The sequence below is a fragment of the Schistosoma haematobium genome, chromosome 1 (genome assembly GCF_000699445.3).
Source record: "Schistosoma haematobium chromosome 1, whole genome shotgun sequence".
NCBI lineage: Eukaryota > Metazoa > Platyhelminthes > Trematoda > Strigeidida > Schistosomatidae > Schistosoma > Schistosoma haematobium.
In genome coordinates this window covers 68,495,895-68,516,518 of record NC_067196.1, presented here as the reverse complement: position 1 = coordinate 68,516,518, position 20,624 = coordinate 68,495,895, and the positions used below count along the sequence as shown (strand labels likewise).

General features: G+C 31.0%; 1 protein-coding gene across 3 annotated transcripts in view; it reads left to right on the top strand.

Moving 5' to 3' along the window:
* The window catches only part of MS3_00001958 (uncharacterized protein), a 94,275-nt gene that overhangs the window by 48,056 nt on the left and 25,595 nt on the right, over positions 1-20,624 (top strand). For all 3 annotated transcript variants that reach the window (XM_051209484.1, XM_051209483.1, XM_051209482.1), the window contains 10 exons: positions 162-247; positions 917-1,083; positions 1,450-1,673; positions 4,732-4,911; positions 6,076-6,459; positions 7,834-7,979; positions 10,443-10,599; positions 13,776-13,948; positions 15,919-16,222; positions 20,133-20,281. In XM_051209484.1, coding sequence (XP_051074937.1) covers positions 953-1,083; positions 1,450-1,673; positions 4,732-4,911; positions 6,076-6,459; positions 7,834-7,979; positions 10,443-10,599; positions 13,776-13,948; positions 15,919-16,222; positions 20,133-20,281 — 1,848 coding nt within the window. In that variant the 5' untranslated portion in view covers positions 162-247; positions 917-952. The remainder of the gene's footprint in view (positions 1-161; positions 248-916; positions 1,084-1,449; positions 1,674-4,731; positions 4,912-6,075; positions 6,460-7,833; positions 7,980-10,442; positions 10,600-13,775; positions 13,949-15,918; positions 16,223-20,132; positions 20,282-20,624) is intronic.

The following is a 20,624-nucleotide window of genomic DNA, read 5'->3' as shown; positions in this document are numbered from 1 at the left end:
TCGGATGAGATCTACTAATAGCCCTACTTCATACAGTGAAATATTTATAACCTGTATTTCCTAATTTCTCTTCAACAAACTTTATGTTGGAAAACTTATTGCTAGTAAATATTATTCCTGTATCTGAATTTACGTGGAATGTTAATTTTATCTTTTTGAAGAAGTCAAACATCAAGAATCATTTACGACAGCCGATCCCATCAATAAACCTACTACCATAACGAAGCCAAGCCCACTTGTTAGACAGGTGAGATTTTCTCTTCTTATCCCATTTATCACTTTGATGGTTACATATTTTTACTGCTGAATAACGTCAATAATTAGCTAGTCAACTGACTTTATTTAGAAAGTAATTTTCGCTTTCAATTATCAAGTACACTTGTTGATGTTGGCCTATAATATAAACCGTAACAATACGGAACAAATTAAACTCGATCCTTTCTCACCATAAAGGTCACATATTTTTCATCCTTAACAGAGCACACTTACATATACACGAATTTGCATACATCTCGTTTATGAATCACCTTGACCGAAATGACATGACATTGATTTATTCAGACCTGTTTTTGATTGATCACATTTATCACTACGTAAACTTGGATTAATTTCGATGTAGTTATTTATTCTCTGAAGAAGTAGCCTACACTAAGTCACGAAACGTCAGAAAATCTAATTTTTCTACTCATCGGGATATTAAAAATATATTATTTATCTAGTACGGAATATTGTTCATTTGTTGAAAATTTTCCTCGAAATTATAAGAACAAAACTTAAAACTGTTTGATCAAGGTGAACAGTTTAAATCATGATACAGAGAAGTTAAACACAAATAAAGCAACCTGGAATTTATGTACTTGTGTTTTACTTCATGACCATACCATATTTTAAGCATGATGTCATTTTACTTTTTAAGGCATTTCATATTTCCAAAAATGTTAGCGTACCTACTATGGAAGATAAAGAATTAACAGATTTCTTCACCAGTAAAACGACTATAGAAACAACTAGTGCAGTTGGACCAGTTAAGCTTCCGACTTTGCCTTCGCAACCAAATAAAGATTTAAACAACGTGTATGAAAGGTAAGAGATTGTAATATTTAACAAAAATATAATTAATGTTTTATTATGACACTTACTGTTAACTACTTATTATTATCATCATTACGGTTAATAACGTATATTGAACCTTTGATTGACTGGAAAAATTTGACCATTAACTACTAATGAAGAGAGAGTTACGCTTACATTATTAATCTATTAGCCTTAACTATATGTCAGATTTTCGCCAGTCACATTTCATTATAATGCAGAAATAGATGAAAACGATAAGGCTTAATCATAAATCTATAATATGGAATATCCAAATATTTAAGAAAAATATGTTCCATATTTACAAATGAAACATACAATGACGTTTTAAATTTATATTCAATTGTATTTTTAAAGGATAGCTGATGCACGACGTGCTGCTAGACCAGAAAAACGTAAACCTCCACGGGACTTAAAAAATCCTTTAAAAGCTTTAGAACAGAGAGAAAACATAAAATCGAACTATGAAGAAATTCGTACACCTTTGGAAGCTATTTCAACAGATCAAGAATCTGGTAAACATATCACACCGTTTAAAACATTATTACGTACAGTGGATCCATCTGTTAGAACTGACCTAGGTAAATTACTTTTTGCAGAATAATAACCATATTATTTATTGATATTTTAGTTAAATATGCTTATTCAATGGAACGTAATTACTAAATAGTTGTAACATATTCCAGTGCTAAAACATACAATACGTTAAAGTTTACTTTTTTTCAAATTCAGGACATATATGAATTGTTCTGGTCTATACACTATTAGTTTGCTAAGCCATTTTCAGATGTTAATAAAGTCCGTTTCTCTAGATCCAGCTACCAGAAATCAAAGAAGGTACACTTTACTTTGTGTTTCCAATCTGAAATACGAATTTATATGTAGTGTGTTAACTTTCTCGTACACCTACTGTAAACATTTTTTTCTTCTTACAAAAATTAATCTTTCTACTACTGCTGACATTATTATTGTCGTGAACAAGCACATGGATGGGCACAACCAAATGTGTTCGGACACTAAATTACAGAATCTCTTAGTAAAATCTGAGAACTATACAGTAAATACTTCATTTGAAAAATGTCTATCAATTGTCTTAGACTTCATTGTTTCCACACCGATCATTCTCGGTTCCCGTTATGTTTTCTTCGATCTTCTTGACCTGTTACTGTCATATATTTCACTTCCTATTGATGATACATACTTTATATATCTGTCGACATCAATAGCACACACTACACCATATTACTACTTCTACTATTTTGAGCTTTGTGTTGATAACTTTATATCACTGGGTTAATTTGTTGTGTCAAATTTAACTGCCTCTCATGTGTTTATCCAGTCCTAATTTGATTTGACTGACTTGTGACTAAGTTACTTCTAAGTTGTTTTCGGTTAAATTAATTTGAGGGAAGAAACACAGAAAACATATGAATATCTTACTTACTACTTACTTACGCCTGTTACTCCAAATGGAGCATAAGCCGCCGACCAGCATTCTCAAACCCGCCTTGTCCTGGGCGTATGCATGTCAATAGTTAATAAAAGTTTATGATAACTTCAAGGCTATAGGAATGGCAATTTAAAAACTAAAGTTAAACAATCACTTCCAGAAAGAAATAAAACTCGTTTTAACTAGATAAAAAACTTAGAAACTGAAAAGTTCTCATACGTTTCTACAAGAATCCACTTTAGTTTTGTTTACATTAGATAAATAAAATTGAAGAAACAAGTGTTTAACAAAACAAAAATGAACAATTCAGCTTAACTTACTGTATTATTTCACTATAATGTTGATGTTTAGATAATGTGTCTCATAAACAAAGTATCTTTTACTAAAGTAATCTGATTTTTTTTATATGTCAAAAAAAAGATGAAATATGCTCATTTATCTTTTGTTTTTGGTTCAATAAGGAATATGATCTAGTTTTTATACTGTTTATTGTTTGTTGAACATATTGAACAGTTTGCATTGTCGACCAAGAAATTAATACAGTTAGCCTGCATATTTCGATGTAATCAAATGTCAGTTAGATAAAAATGCATAGAACACACAAATATACTTTTAATGGAGTCACTAAAACCTGACATCAGGCTCACTATAGGTAATAGATGCAATCAATAACTTGATGTAATTTAATAACTGAACCAATCTATTTAAGCAAAGTATAACAGGAGAAATGTTATAAAAAACAAGTGTTTTTACTTAATTCTTATCACATTATACATACATATGGATGAAATAATGTTTATTTATTGATATAACCAAAAGTTATCTACCAGTATACAGGTTGTGGAGATTACTGGGCGTTTGGTTGAGATCATGAACCGATTGATGTTAGACCATCAGTGAAAACCTGGAAGCACTGAACGACCTTTTCGTCCTATTGTGGGACACCTTAGCAGCGTGATCCACGATCCTGCTCATGGGATTCGAACCAAGGGCCTTCAGTCTCGCGCGTGAACCCTTAGCCTACTGGACCATTGAGCCGGCATCCAATGGTTTTACTGTCGAACCTCAACCAATCCATGAAATTGCGCGACCATCTTCCATTATAACAAGGTAGATACTGGTCTCTACCCGACACGGATTAGCAACACTGGTCACGGCTTCTCACTAGAACTCCGAGAAGTTGTCTGCTGTCCATATTTCAAATTAAGTTAGTCAATACCTTGAAGAGGCCATCAGATTAGTAGTAGTTATTACTACACATATAATTCAAAATGGTGAAAATCGGAAGACTAGACAATGTAGAAACTGATACTTATGAAACATATGTACACTTAATATCTGTACGTACTTTTATCTATGAATGATTTTGTTATCAACTTTTGTGTAGTCATGAATAGTGTTATAACTAGGAAGTGAATATGAATCCGATGCAATCGTTAACCTATTTTCATAATTAAAAGTTAGTTTGCATTTCGATATAGTAGTCAAATACTGTGTTGTACTAAAATCATATAATTCGGACTAATTATTGGCGGACTTAATACATGATTAACTGGTTCTTTCTTCTGAGTTTCATTAAAAATACAACTAGTGCATCAAACGTGACGAATTTCTGGGGCTTTTGCTAAAAGATATTCAAACCTGTTCGGGCCACTTCAAAACTATTTTAGTACAACCTTAATTTCCCAGAAGTTCAAGTGGTTTAAGCCGTATGAATCGTTTAACATGATACTTAGTATATATACTGTTACAGTAAATATTAAAACCCTTCAATAAGTTGATAGGACCATCAGAAATGTTGAAGTCGAAATGTGTGATGATTATTCTAACTAGTTTACATGTCCTAACTAACTACTTATAACACAGAAATCTAAGGATTTTTAATACTTTTTAACAAGTCATGGAAATACTGAAAGATAATTAATCATTGATAAAGTGATATCAAATTCTGTTGTGAGCCTTTTCTTGCATTAAGAACTACTTATTAACGATGGACGATCAACACGTATCTTACTAGTAAAACATAAAACGTGTATTCCTTATTCTTGAATTAATCTTATTAATTAGTCAATCAACTGTGTGTAGACTTTTATTTTACTAAACACGATTCAACTGTAAACAAGTGGTATTTACTTATTAGAAAATCATTTATCTTTTAACAACTTTGTCCCTATTTTACTGACTTTCAGATTTTGCTGCAAAAAACTCAATTCTAGCCGATTCAGCTAAAGCTGGTCTCGCATGCTCTGAGGACATAAATGAGGCCAAAGGTAATCTACGTTCAGTCCAAGAAGGACAATCTCTTCGTAACTCTTCAACCCAAAGACAACTTTTACCTTACAAACCAATCATGTTGTTGCATATCAAAGGTCAGTGTACATTATCGATACCTGCTGTAACTCAGTCAAAGTGCTATAGGAATGGTTAAACGGAAAAATTAGTAGTTTGTAGCAAAATACTCACACTTTATTATTAATCATTTGAAACTTTAATAATGTGAATCTAGCAATTAAGCTGAAGTTTGACAGTAGCATGGTCTCTAAATGTTACAGATAATTTATAAACTGGAAAGATGGAAACTTATGAAAGATTTACTACATTTGTAATATCTTCAAGAATGAAGACAAATTTTTTTTAGATTACTCTTTGCCATACATTGTTCAGATGTTGTTATTAATAAAAATGACAGGTCTTTTCTCTAAGATTAGTTAAGCAATCATAATTTCCTTTCTTCTCAATATTTAACTGGATTTGTAGATACTTATTTACTAATCGTTTAAATTTGCTTAATTTATAATACTTCTTTAAAGTATGTGAAGGTAGTAATTGTCTCCGGCAAGCTCTGCCGTTCATTGTTTAGTCTATTTTCATCAAACAATTACATGATCTGAAATCAAGGAAGTTTTAGAACATTTTTGACACCATAGCATCCGTGAAGTACCTATGCATAACATTTGTCAATATCAGAACAGATGATTTTGAATTTCATCAAAAGCATTCAGAACTAAAATCGATTCGCTATTAAAAGAATACGGTCAGTTTTACTTCAAATATATACCAACGTGTGACCACCTCTTAGTAAACATCAATTTCAAAACAGAATATCGTATGCAAGCTGATTAACTGAGAACCGAAATGTAATCAATAAAAACTATTTGGCCACTCTTTTTTGAATACATCTGGTTATATGTTAAATTAGTTGCAATTAAAACTAAGATATTTGAGTCATAATCTAAATGGAATGAATCTTGACACTTTACAGAAATGACGTTTCTGGAAGCCACATATCGTCCTTGCCGATAAATCCTAACAAGTAAGGTCAAAGCTATATGACTTCTGACTGTTAGTCTCCAGTACGAGCAGTTTCGCATCATACACAAAATTTTCAGTCTGGCAAACTGAATTTTGTACTTGTATTTTATAACATAAAGATTTCACCTATGTCATATAATAAAAATGCTTGTACATATAATCAGACAATAATAAGAGATTTTATACTGCTATTTCTCACTTATACTGTTTATATACTAAAGGTCGACGTCATGTTCAAGTTCGTTTAGTTGCCCCTTCAGCCAAATCTATGAATTCCGGTGACTGTTTTATTCTTATCACAACTGATTCAGTATTCGCTTGGTTTGGTGAATCCGCCAATATTGTTGAAGTGAATAAAACTCGAGAGTTAGCATCATGGATTCACAAAAAGCATGAATTGTCATATACTGGGAATTTAGGTGAAGCAGCACAAAATTTCGGTGATGGTTATATTGCAATACATGAAAATACTGATTCTTACAATGTTGCTGGCTGTTTGGATAATGAGAATCAAAATAACACAACTGGTAGTTCTAATCAGCACTATTCTTCAGCTTTAAAGTTTTGGAAAGCTCTAGGTTATAATTCACCACAAATGGTTCATCGTAAGTTATGAGACTAATAAATTATTTTTAGTCCCTTTAATTGATGATTTTCTGACATTTTAATAGTCCGATTCAAATGAACTGTTATTAGCTCTATATTTTTGGTACAATATAAAATTCTCAGCCCAAAGTATTACGGTGAGTTTCCGTTTCTTATTTCTTGATCGATACTGACGATAACTATTGAGTGATCGCCAACTAGAAATTAGCATTTCAGAAGTCACCATCTGAATAATATTCATTCTTTTCAACTCATATTGTCAGCCATCAAGATGTCTCCGATTGTACATTTTTGTAACTTGTATAACGAAAAGTTGTAAACTTTCACAAACGCACCTGAATAGTTTATGCAATTAATTCACATAATGAACTTTTAAAGCAAACAAGGAAACAGACAACTTGTTGAAATATTTAGATGGCAGGAAAAGGTATTCAAGCAGACCGAATATTAATGATTGATAGTTAAATTAAGAGGAAAACTAGAAAAAAGTCTTAAATAAGCTTCATTGATCTCTGGTGATAGAGAAAATGTCTCAATTGCGTTCATTATGAAATGGTAAATTGTCTAAACGAACTAATTATCTGTATCGGATCCATCTACAACTGTCCAGATTCATAAAGAGTTTTATATACATTATTAATAATGGAATTTAGTCCAACTTAACATCATAATGTGATGTAGAATTTATAAAATGGGAAATAAATTGAGTTTTTGAATAAATATTACCAAAACCATCGTTAAGTATTAACTTCTACAAATGGATGTCAACTAATGATATAAATATATAAAAGAAATATCACTCGATAAACAATAGTTTACTTTGGGAGCTATTCAATAACTAAATAACTGATGTTGAATGTCTATATGTCATCCTAATGTAGCACAAAACCATATGAAGAGATTTTGTCTAAATATGTATTGAGATATGTTAATCATATACTTTCTTGAAGATGACTTTCTAATATGAGAATGAGCAACTGATAACTATAATATTCCAAAAGCATCTTTTTTAGTTTTGAAACAAAAATGGAAGATTAAACATGGACAACAGGCAAGAGGTCTTGATGTAAAAGTTGATGCTAGCTGGAGTTCGTCAACGAGACATATCCACAGTTCTCTTAGGAATCGATGCTTATCGTAACATTCAAAACGATCTAACTCAGTCTTACAATTTATTTAATAGATTCTATTCAGTCGTAATTAAGCACTAGACTAACTATTATGACAATGGTTATTCATTACTAGAATATGATCTTACCTCATATTTCTTAAATCAGTCAATTAAGTTATCTTTGTGTTGCAGAAAAGTAAAATATAAAAGTTGTTGCTACAACTAAGTGATCTTTTCTGTTTCAAAAATTATATCCTATTAGACGCTGGACCACCTGAAGAAGACGAACGCTATGAACTAATGATTCAGCACACTAATCGTGTGTATCGTGTTACTTTAGATGGCTTAATACCATGTGAAGAGTGTTGGGGTAACCCAGTGAAATATCATATCTTACAATCAGATCAGGTTTGTTTATGAATTAATTAATATACTATAGATTTAACGTTTAATATTCAACGATGTTTTTGCCAATAATAGACTTGTAATCAAATGTAATACAGTGTATAAACTCTTTAAGGGTTTTAAAAATGTAACTGCTACAGTTGTTATTGCTTACAGTTTCCTCACAAAGATATCAATTGTCTATACACTACTCTGAAAGGTCACTTTTTTAACAAAATGATCGTGAATTGTGTTATCAAAAGTATCATAAAAAGCAAATAAGAATGTAATAAACAAATTAAACACTTTACAGTTTTCCTAGAAAAATTCTACACTCATGATGTATCTGTTAGTTTACATTGTTTACGACAGTTTATTGTTAAGAGTGATCAAATATTTCAAGTTATGTTTAGGTGAATCTTAACTATGCATACGATTTCACTATATATCAACAAAAGCTTGACTGTAAACAAAGCTTATAATCAAGAAAAATTAATCAGTGATCATTCATTTACGTCCAGTATATTAAATATTTATGTGAATGATTAATCTATCAGATTCTTAAAGTTCAATATTTAGATCTAGTGGTATTGTGTATTTCATGTATTTTGTTCTTACTGACTTAATTGTTTGGTGCCTTCAAGTGATGAGTGTTAAAAAAACATTGAAATTTGTTTCTTTCACTTCAGTGTTATTTATAACATTTATTCAGTGAACAAATGTGTCTTTTACTCAATAGCCTACGACTCCAATAAATGTTTTTTTTGTCATACATTTCATGTATCGCACGTATACGTAAAGAAAGATACCTTCAGATGATGGAGAAGATTTGTAGTTCAGGTGGATGATTTTGATGGATTTCTGTTCTCTGAGCTGGATGGTTTGGTCGTGGAGCTTTGATCGTTCTTCTAAACGACATCATCAACGTTCAGAAGAACGATGAAAGCTCCACGACCAAACCATCCAGCTCAGAGAACAGAAATCCATCAAAAAAAGATACCCTCAACATGAAATAATACCTCATAACATGGTATAGCTTAAAACTTTGTAATATTTCAACAACAAAACACTTTCAAAGAAAAACATCAATTTACAATTAAATAATATATAAGCTACATGTTTTTATATCACTGGCAAAACAAGTTGATTATCACTGATACCCTTCATTTACCACTGGTTGTAATGTTTTGTTATATACACATATATAAATCAACATTTTGTAAAATTGCACTTTTAACAAAAGTTTCATTGCACGTATAAAATGTGCAAGAAATAAATCAATTCAAATGTTCTATTTCAGATAAAAATCGATTACCTTAACCATGTGTTACACGTGATCTGTGTTGTTCTTTGAAATTTTTTATTTACATTCATCCAATTCAATACATATTCTATCTATGTAATTTTATATTTGATATTTTAATGATTGTGAATTGTTAGTACTATGTTCAAAAGTATTAGGATAATACTGTCTCCTGTATTTTAATTTCAGTAAATTGTATTGACTCCTAGTCTCTTATCAAAATGCCTAACAGTTAAGAAAAAAGCGAATTGAAGGTTAACTAAAATTTAAACAGAGTGATTAACAATGTAATACAGAATACCCATTTTATACTGTTGAAATTTTGATTAAAGATTGTTAGTTCAGTCTAATTTGACAGTTGACTAGTATGTAGGTTCAAATTTAAAACTATCCATCTATTAATCTCTTGTTTGATTGGTTGAGATCATGAGTTAATTGAAGCTAGACCATCATGAAAAATACTTGGAAGCACCGGACGGTCGTTTCGTCCTATCGTAAGACCCCGATCCTGCCTCGCGAGATTCAAACCCAGGACCGGTAGGTATCGCTCAGTTTCATGGATTAGTTGAGGTTAGATACTAACACTGTTGGATGCTGGCTCCGTGGTCTAATGGTTAAGCGAGTCTTGGGTTCGGATCTTGAGAGGTGGTACCGTGGACGCGCACTGCTGAGGAGTCTAACAATAGGACGAAACGGCCGTCCAGTGCTTCCAGGTTTTCTATGGTGGTCTAGTTGCCATTGACTTATGATCTCAACTATTGAGATTACTATAATATCCACAAAACCCCTCCTGATACTAATCTTTTATTACAAATTAGTGAGTAAGTGTTCGAAATTCAACAACTCTTTAAGCCGATTCTATGTTTTATTGTAAAAACATTATTTTTAGTGCTGTTTTCTTTACTCATTGATACAAGCTGAACCAGTTTTTACTTAAAAGCGGTCAACAACAAGCTTTTACTCTAATTTTCTACCTTTTAGATCTTACTAGAATTATCCTTATTTCAAGATATACTAATACATGAAAAAGTGTTCTGACGTACACATTATTGTTATGGTATATAAGCTTATATAGAAGAATACTATGAATTCCCCTAATAATTTTCTCTTCTGATCATGTTACTTTTAAATCTTTCGCAAATGATCAATTTATTTGTTAAAACTGTTCTTTCAATTAATTATAGGCATTCGTTTTTGACTTTGGATCTGAAATGTATTTATGGACCGGTAAACAAATTACTTCTGAACTCCGTCAAGCTGGTATTGAATTAGCCCATAAGGCATACAACATGAATTATGATTTTGGTCAGTGTAAATTAAACCCACTGGATCCATTAAACTGTAAGTAATAGTACTTGTCTTGACTTCTTAATTAATCAGACTATCGATTTTCGATTTAATCATTTCAATGAAATTATTCAGTTCTAAATAGCCAGTATCTGTTTATTATTCATATTGTTGTACCATGTGAATGCATATCATAAATTAAGATTATCATCATTAACGTGTGTAGTAAACAAAACTGATCAGACCATTTATGTAACCTTTAAGTGGTCCAATTATTTTTGAGACAAGCTATTTTCTCTCCCATTTTAAATATTACATTGTTTAATTAAACAGATTTTTAGGTCCTGTATGAGAATTTAAAGATTGAAGTGAAAATTTATTTGGTTTTCGACATGACCATATTCGGTTTGATTATTTACTACTTTACTTAGTAAGGCGTAATTCTGTTATAATTCTAATTGGAAAGCTTATAGAGAATGGTAAAAGAGACAACGTCATTTTCAGTGAAGATTTTATTATTTCTTTGTAATAAATCTTGTCTAATCTAGTGTTTTATGGAAAATATTTTCCTTTGACGATAGTTTACATCATGGAAAAACATTGCCTGGGCATTCACAGATTTCTAGGAAGCACTAGACAGCTGTTTTAGCTTGGAGGTATTCTCTAGTGACCATTTACTACTCAACATGCCTCCGAATTGAGGAGCATAAGATGTTGCAGGGAGTGCCAGCATCATTTGACCGCTGTGAAGGAATTCAGTAGTTCATATCTATTTACTAACATCAATGACAGACTAACTTATAGAAAATGTAGTAAATAATCAACAAAATGATTACTTCAAACCATCAAAGACTGATACAATAAGATTTGGAATCCGAGTTTTGGATTTCAGCTTCAACAATAGAATGCCATTAATCTTGTATCAACTGATCAAATAAAATACCGCTTCTAACGGCAGTGTATTCTAGTTGCTTATAACGTAGGAAAACCTGTACTTCACGGAAATATGGTTAGTTCTTGAGTTCTGAACTCACCAGTTTCGTTCTACTGGTTGGAAGAAAAGAGAAGTCATATCAGATGTAATGTCATTATTTAATACGATATGCGTCATTAAAAACATCTCTTAATTTATGGCATGATAAATTAAAGACATATAAATGCTGAAGTCACTCGCTATGAGGTGAATCAATCATCACCAGAGTTGCATAGATAATTGTTTTCTGCACTCGTTTTACGAGCACATACAATAAAGTAACTGGCTATTGACTCGCCTTCTGCGGAAGCTATTACACAAAGAAATAAGAATCATAAACAAGTTGAGGTTCTCATTAGCTAAACTTTGTTTTAAACCTGGTTTATTATCCACTATTATGGCTAAGATAGTAAAACAGTTTATTAGCGAAATAGATGAAAGTCATTGTTTTGATAGTATTGGTGGTACGAAACGTTATGAAATTCTCCCCTTATATATGATGTTTCAAGACATGTGCTGTAATGATAAGCGGATTGATTTTTATTATAAAATATCGTGTTGATATAGTTATTTTTCCTGTTGCAAACTGCCTAAACACCAAAATAAAAATCCTTTTGTTTCAAAGACAATATTTAGTAGACTATATTTCAAAGAGGATTCATCAGAGGATATAGTAATAAGTAACAAAGAAACCCTGATGGTTGAAATAACGTTTATAAATTTTAATAAAGATTGAAGCATTAAAAGTCACCGACAACTATAATGTTGTCGACGAATATAACTTCAATTCTTGTTTAATGAGAAAAAGGTGTTTGCGATTATGATTTTAAACAGTTTGTCTATCGTATTAGTAAAAGCTTCTATACGGTTAGTTTGACAGTCAGTTATCTCACTTATCTGATCCATATTTAATGCAGGATTCCTTAATGGTGGCAGGTACTTACGATTTTTTGTGCCACTGAAATGAATTACTTAATCTATGTTTCTAACAATAAATCAGCATAATTACATCTGATTTATATAAGTAGTATTTACATGGAAGATTCAGTGTATACATGTCAAAGTAAAATTCGTTTCACCCCCAAAATGCTACCTCTTTTGTTCAATGTTCGGATTTAATCTAATTGTAATTGAATATTTAATAGTGGAAATGTAAAATTTGAAGTAGATCTCAATGTATTGATTTAACTCTGGACTGTAATACTATCAGTTGAATTTGAGCAAATCTAAATTAGACTTCTGTGATTTGATATCGATTATGTATTTTTGGCTATTATCATGTACACTGACAATAAACATCGTTATAAATATCATTTTATTTATAACAAACTAATTATTTCACCATACTTTATCTGCTACATGACTGACACTATTTAGTAACCTTTTACTGTTTTTAGTTGTGTTTTTTTTTCCTTTCTTTCGAAGTACGACAGTAGTTTAATGTACTGAACTTATTGGTATATCAATATTTGACTTAAATGAATGATTGACAGACAAACTAAATGATTAGTTTTTCACTTTACTTATGCTATGTATTTCAAGCATCTTAAATCGACTGAATTGATAAAACCAAGCGAATGTTATTTTTCAACAGTCCTATGTATCTAATTACATATTTTTGTCGAAGAATTAGGAGAAGTGTATATGATATGTTATCATGAATTGAAATGGCTCAATATACTTCATTTAACATTGTAGATATTCAGAACAATTTCAAAAAGGAAAAAAAACTGTCACAGAATGATTTACATTATCAATAAATAAAAAAAAGGATAAGGAAGTGATTTTTTAGTTCTTGAAACCTTCATAAAGTGTACTTGTTGTTATATTTTTTTATGACATTGTGTAACTGTATGTAAAGATAAATGACATTAAACCCGATTAATTTATACACTGGTTGATGAATCTATGTATACGTCTATGTCAAACGATTCTGTATTTAAATAGTTTGTTTCGGAAAAAAAAATGTTACTTATTTTTCATAAGCTGAATAAAGTCGTATTCATCAATTGATTCAACTGGAAACGTTGTTTTTATTCGATGATTGTGACTTTAATTTCTCGATTATTGGATTACTCATTATCAGCTGATGTTGATTATTAACTCGAAGGATTTGAATTTTCTTCAGTGAAAACTACAAGTACAATTTTGTTTAACTAATATACATACGTTTAAAACAATTTTATTCAACAAAATGAAGAATCTTTTTGATCTGTAGTAAGTGCATCCTATTATTTTTAAAAAAAAATTGTTTTAGCACACACCAGTGATATATTAGCTTCTGGATGTAAACGACCAGAATGGACTTTATTAGGCAAAGTAACGGATAGAGGTGAAACAGTCTTATTTAAAGAGAAATTCTTTGATTGGCCTGATACTTCAAGAATTCAAATAAAATCATTGAAACCTGGAAAATCAATCTCCACGGAGGTAGGTATAAATATATTTATTTGTTAGTTTCATGTAATTAGACTTTTTTTTAAAAATTCACTTACACAAACCATAAATCAACTATGATGTATACTTATTCTACTAATTTTGTAGTATACCATTTTTTTGTTCTAAAGTATGGTATGTAATTCTATTACAACTAAGTAATGATAAATCTATAATTCAATGGTTTCTAGGTAGCAAATTCTAGAATCTTCTTTACTATATTTAATTTCTTAACACATTTATAATATTATTATCTCAGTTATGACAACAGAATAATAATAATAACCAAGTATTCACATTTATTTAATTTACTAAACTATAGTAAGACATACGTTCTAATTAGTTGTACAAAGAATATAATTTAGTAAATTATTATAAAATGAATATTTACTAAGTAAAAGTACTAATAGACAATTTGTATTGGATATTTATTATTATTATTATTTTATTGAATGAATCCAATGAAACAATTAAGATCAATTTGTCGGTATAGTTTTATCTTTATAACTTTTATAATCTGTAAAATGCTGAGAAATTCATGATAATTTCAATGTTTGAGATCATGAGTCAATTGAAGCCAGACCAACATGGAAAACCCGGAAACACTGGAAGGCTGTTTCGTCTTAGTATGGGACTCCTCAGCAGTGCCCGCCCACGATCCCCCCACCGCGAGATTCGAACCCACGACCTATAACTCTCGCGCGCAAGCGCTTAACCACTAGACTACTGGGCCGGCATCCAACAATGTTAATGTCTAACTTCAACTAGTCCACTAAATTGGGCGACATATCCACCATTATCTTTAGTGAGCCGATATCTCACAACGGACCGGGTTGACCTTCACTGGTCACTGTTTCTCACTAGAACTCCGGAATATATCTCTTGAAACCAGTCACTAGTGAGCATATGTTGATTAATATCAGAAAGGGTTTTGTAAACATTATAGTAATTGCAATGATCTCAACTATTGGAATTACTATAGTGTCCACAAAACCCCTTCTCAAATATGATAATGTTGATTTTCTCCTTAGATCAATAATTTAACATTTATCAGTTAATAGATAGAAAAAAAGACCTAGATCAGTGTAAACTGTTTTAATTTATATTAAATAAGTTATTCACAAAGATGGATAGTGGATAGCAGTAGAATCTAGGATATAGGTTTCGTCATATTTGGGACTCGTCAGATGGATGTACCTGTATCTCAGGGGTGATGTTCATTATAGAAATTGGACTCAGTACCGTTCGTTTCAAACGCCATCGTGTTGCCTAGTTAGCTGCCGAGTCCTGACAGTCACTTGCTTGTGAAATGGGGTGAAGTTTAAGTTTACTCGGTATTGTTTACTTGGATCTTCGCATTGATGTTTAGGACTGCAATTGATCAGTCTGTTATTGGCGTATGTCCATATTGTGCGTATTGCCTAGATATTGCCCAAGTGAACATCAACTATGAGATGCAGGTACATACAGTTAATGTATCCCAAATAAGATGAAACGTGCGTCCTGGATTCCACTGCTAACCACTATCCATCTTTGCCCAGAATGTTTATGAATTATAGCAATATTGAGACAATTCGCACAGAATGCACGTATGCCAATAATAGACTGATCAATTGCAGCCCTAAAAATCAATGGGAAGCTTCAAGTAAACAGTACCAAGTGAATTAAAGAATTGTTCACATTTATGTACCTTTCAATAATTAATATTTCAAAACTCATTTACAAGCTTGATTAACAAATGATAGTCATTTTACATAGTATCTATTCATAAATTCATGATTCATGTAAACAGATGATTGTGTCAGTGTACGCAGTATATAAGTTGTCCAATTCGTTTCTAAAGTTTATAGAATGGGCAGTATTCTTAGATGGTAGGTGAATTTTGTGTAAAATATATTTCACAATAAATGTTCATATTTGTAAACACAGTTTTCCTAATTACTTTCTTGATGAATATTTTAAAGAGTTCTCCTGCTATAGCTTCATTGACTATGGAACCATATTCAGCTAATGAACTCTATGAAACTGCAATTAATAATCCACCACCTCCTCCAAATCTACTAACACTTGAAGGACGTTACATTGGTCGTGGTGGTAAAGTATGTCGTTATGAAGATGGTATAATAAGACAGTTTTGGGTAGAAACAAATGAACTTCGTGTATGGCATATTTCCGAATTTGCTAGGTACGAAATACCTTTAACAAGTCATGGACAATTTCATAGAGAAGATACTTATGTCATCAGATGGTCATATAAAATTGCTTATAGTAAGTATATATTTTCGTTTATAATTGTTGAAAGTAATATGTTGATGGTGACTTTGACGACGAAAAGATTTTAACGTCATTGCAGCATCTATTTCCGACAAACATTTATGGTAATTGACCATAAAATCGTAGACTAACATTTCATTTCTATCCACTACAGAAGTATGAGAGCAGAGTTATTTAAAGTATGTCCTCGTTGGATCATGTCATGAAGTCGCATCTGTAAATAACCCATAGTCCTTCAGTCTGAGGCTTTACATATGAAGTGTATTAAGCTAACTCAAGTGTATCTCAATGTTCTCATATTTTTGTACTGAAATTAAATGACAAGTTGCAGAGTTGCAAATTTATTTATTTCCTCTTTGTAGTTAACTGATCAATATATTGTTCTTAGAAAAATTGATACATAGAAATTTTAATATATAAAATGTTCTCAGTGTAATATATCACCAATTGCATAGGCTTAATTTTCATCTATTTAATAAAGATGGAAATGATTTTTGCCTCATTTTCTTCAGGCTTACAGAAAGCAAAACCTGAAGTACTTTTCATCGTGTTTAAAATCATTTAGCATTAAGATTTAGTTATGTTATTTTCATGCACCTAAGAATACTTAGATTGAATGTTTAGTATTCTAACGAAACTGTAGCGTAATATCTTCGGTACACATAAATTGTGGTTAAATGTACAAATTCCTATGGCTTCAGCTATATGTAGGAGATGGGAATGAACTTCGTTGGGAAATAATGGAGGTATACGATAGATCACTCGAAGCGCTTCCGATTTATCTACATTATGACCGCTATCAATAAGATGTGCCAAGATAGAACTGTGTTTTGTTTTTATCTAGCTACTTATAAACCAAGCTGGTAGATGTTCACTCATTCGTTGGTTAAGTTACCTGGTAGTACGCCCGATATAGCTATCGCCACAGGAGCAGCTGAATTTGTAGATGCACATTGAGGAGACCAACTGAGGTAACTTATCCTTCGTTTGAGTAGACATCACTGGTTGACTCGAGAAGATCAACGCAAGATTGGTTGCGTAGAATGTCGTGCCAATTACTTTCGTTAACCTATCTTTCAGAGTATCACTAGACACATCCCCGTTGAATTGTAGTTTCATGTATAATTTAAATGATGAATTTATTAATCTAAGTTGTGATCTTTTAGTTAAGAGATAACAGTTGATATTGAACATTGTGGTGATTAAAAAACGTTAACTGTATGAATGAATACGTACGGATTTTCATAACTTGATTCATTTCACATAAAATTAACATATAAAAGGCCATAATTACTTACTTACCTTATACTCCTCGTGGAGGAGCATAGACCGTCCACTAGCACTCGTTATCCAAACCATAATTGGTCACCACAAATAAACCTTACAACTAACATTGTTATGTTTATTACAAATGTCTAAAAATATCACTGATGCTCTAACTTATTAGTTCATCGTTTCTGCTTACAAAATGATATTATCAACAAATGTTAGATGAGTATTGTTGAAATTACAAGTAAAAGGAGGCTACCTGCATCGGCAACATTCTTCAAGCTTTTTAGTCTAACTCTTCCGATTAAATCATTCACAATATGTACATTGTAGACATATAATTAATCTACTTTTTAATAATATTTCATTCAATGATTCGACAAATTATAAATTATTTTGAATGATAGTTTTAAATGAAACCTAAAATATGGACAGAATTTATTTCAAATCTACAGCTGTTCACTAATTAATTACCGGTGTTATGTTGTTTTAAATCATTTGAACTAGTTTAATGGACAAAAATTAAATGAAACCTACTGTATATTCCCAATGTTATAGTTAAGTTACTTTTTTTATACTGAAATATAAAATTGCTTATTAGCTATATTTCTTGCAGGTAGCAAACTAATAATTGTCCATTATCACGACCATAGTCAATTAATCTTGTTCTTCATTTCATAGATAAGTCGATGCAAGATACCAAAGTGTTCACATATATATATATACATATTGTAAACTAAGAACACATTTGGAAACAGTTGTGTTTGGTGTATTAAAACTGATCAAATTAAAAATATCACATTTAAACTCTAACGCATTAACCTTTTTGAACTGTGGCAACCATATTGATAAACGACTAAATGATAAGTTATCTGTACAAATAATAGTTGTATTATTCGTATGTTTATTTAATACAACATAAATACTATCTTTAATGGACAAATTCAAATTAGAAGCATTGACAATTACTAATCATATAGATATGAATAATAGTATCAGTCAGTCATTCATATGAAAATTAGAACTAGACACATATGTACATAGATTCAAGTTGTTATATGACATTTACACAGCGTGATTCTGGAGTATTTTGGCTATTAACAATATTAGTGGTTGTAAAAGACAATACATACAGAAGATATGATTCCAGAAGAAAATATGAATTCCTGGAATATAAAAGATTACTAGGTTAATTTTTTTTTAAAAACTGAAGATCTAAATGAAAATAAAGTGCCAATTTAAAGGATTCTTTACTAGGTATCTTTATCAAGCTTTGACTTGATAATTCTAAATAAATTTAGCAATGGGTAGATTGTTATTAACATCTCATTGAGCAGAAAAATTAAATTTTCTGACGTTTCATGACTCAGTGTAAGCCATTTTCTTTTTCAGAGAAAAAAAGCAAATAAAATTAACTCAATTTTAATTAGTACAAAGGAAGGAAGGAAAAATATTTAGAATAGCCAATAAAAAAACAGGTCGGGCCAAGCCAATGTCATATCATTCTGAGCTAAATCATCCAAAGCCTCTGACTACTGATTAATGATAATCACGTAAAAACTAACCTATTAGTCTACACCTAATTACTCAGTTCAACTTAACAGTTATTGATTTCATGACTGATGCCACGTTTCGGTCTCGCCACTATTTTCTTTAAAATCACTCCTGCACTAACTATCATTACTCTTCGAGGGATTATATAAAAAAACGATTGATATAATATATATCGCTCGTAAAGAAGTATGAAGTGACTTTATAGGCATTTCCATACTCATTTCTACCATTCAACTTATAATAATATGTGTTAGATATCAAGTGTACATACAGTTCTGTTGATGAAAACAAACACTCATGTTTTAAATGTCTAATTCTTATTGATTACTAAATGAAGTATTTTCAAAGCTTGAAAATTTTAAATTATTATTTGCTTACATATTTATAAAGAAAATGAAGAGTTCTAGTAAAACCTTTCCAAAATATTTTTATGGGAAATATTCTTCTCACTATGTTTATGGTTCACAGCTTGTCCTGTACCACATATGGAGAAGTTCAAACATTTCACTTCTACCTAAAGTTTGCGCTGGTGACGTCGTTCAGAAGAATGATGAAAACCCCGCGATCAAACCATTCAGCTCAAGGAACAAAAATCCATCAATATACATGACTTTTTTCGATGAAAAATAATTCAAAGATATGTGTGGCTAGAAAAAAACAATAAAAAAGAAATCACAGTATCAATCGTTTAGTCATTATCCGTAATATTATTTTAATTAACATCAATGTCTAGTTACTAGCCCCCTCCCCTTTCGAATTAACCAGAAATTACTAGTATAGGGGTTGTTGAGATTATTAAGTTTTTAATTGAGATCATGAACCGATTGATGTTAGACCAGTGCTTCCAGGTTTCCAAAAGTGATCTAACATCATTCGGTTCATGATCTCAATCAATAACCAGAAATTATTCACCTATCACATGAAAATTCATAATATTGGCTTATAATTACTTTTTATTGAGTAAATCAAACTTTTGTATTAAACCTCTAATTCATCACTAAACATTAGATTCAATATCATTGATCTTTTGCCTTACTTATTATTGAATCTCATTTTTTTTATTAATTTATTTCATTATCAGCTAGTTTACAAAATAGCAATAAACGTCCAACTGAAAATGTTCGTGAACATTGTGCTTATTTCTATTGGCAAGGATCACGAAGTAAAATAACAGAAAAAGGGGCAGCTGCATTAATGACTATTGAATTAGATGAAGAAAGAGGTCCACAGGTTAATTATTTTTCTTTATAATAATATTTCAATTTATTATATAAATTAAATTAATTGATATCGGTTAGACAATGTAGACATTATCACTAGTGTCAATATTACTAGTTTTACTGTTAAACAAATTCGAAATGGACATAAAATGATAACAGACTAGGAGTTTATTTTTTATCATATTCACTTGAACCTCAGTGAATAGGCATGAACGAAATACCCCTAAACACCGATCTTTATTTCAATATATGAGTCAAACTGATTCATCAATGAATCACATATATCTATTTTCTTCATACACACCGCCTACTGATTAGGCAGCATCACTGATGAACATGGTGGATCTGATGAT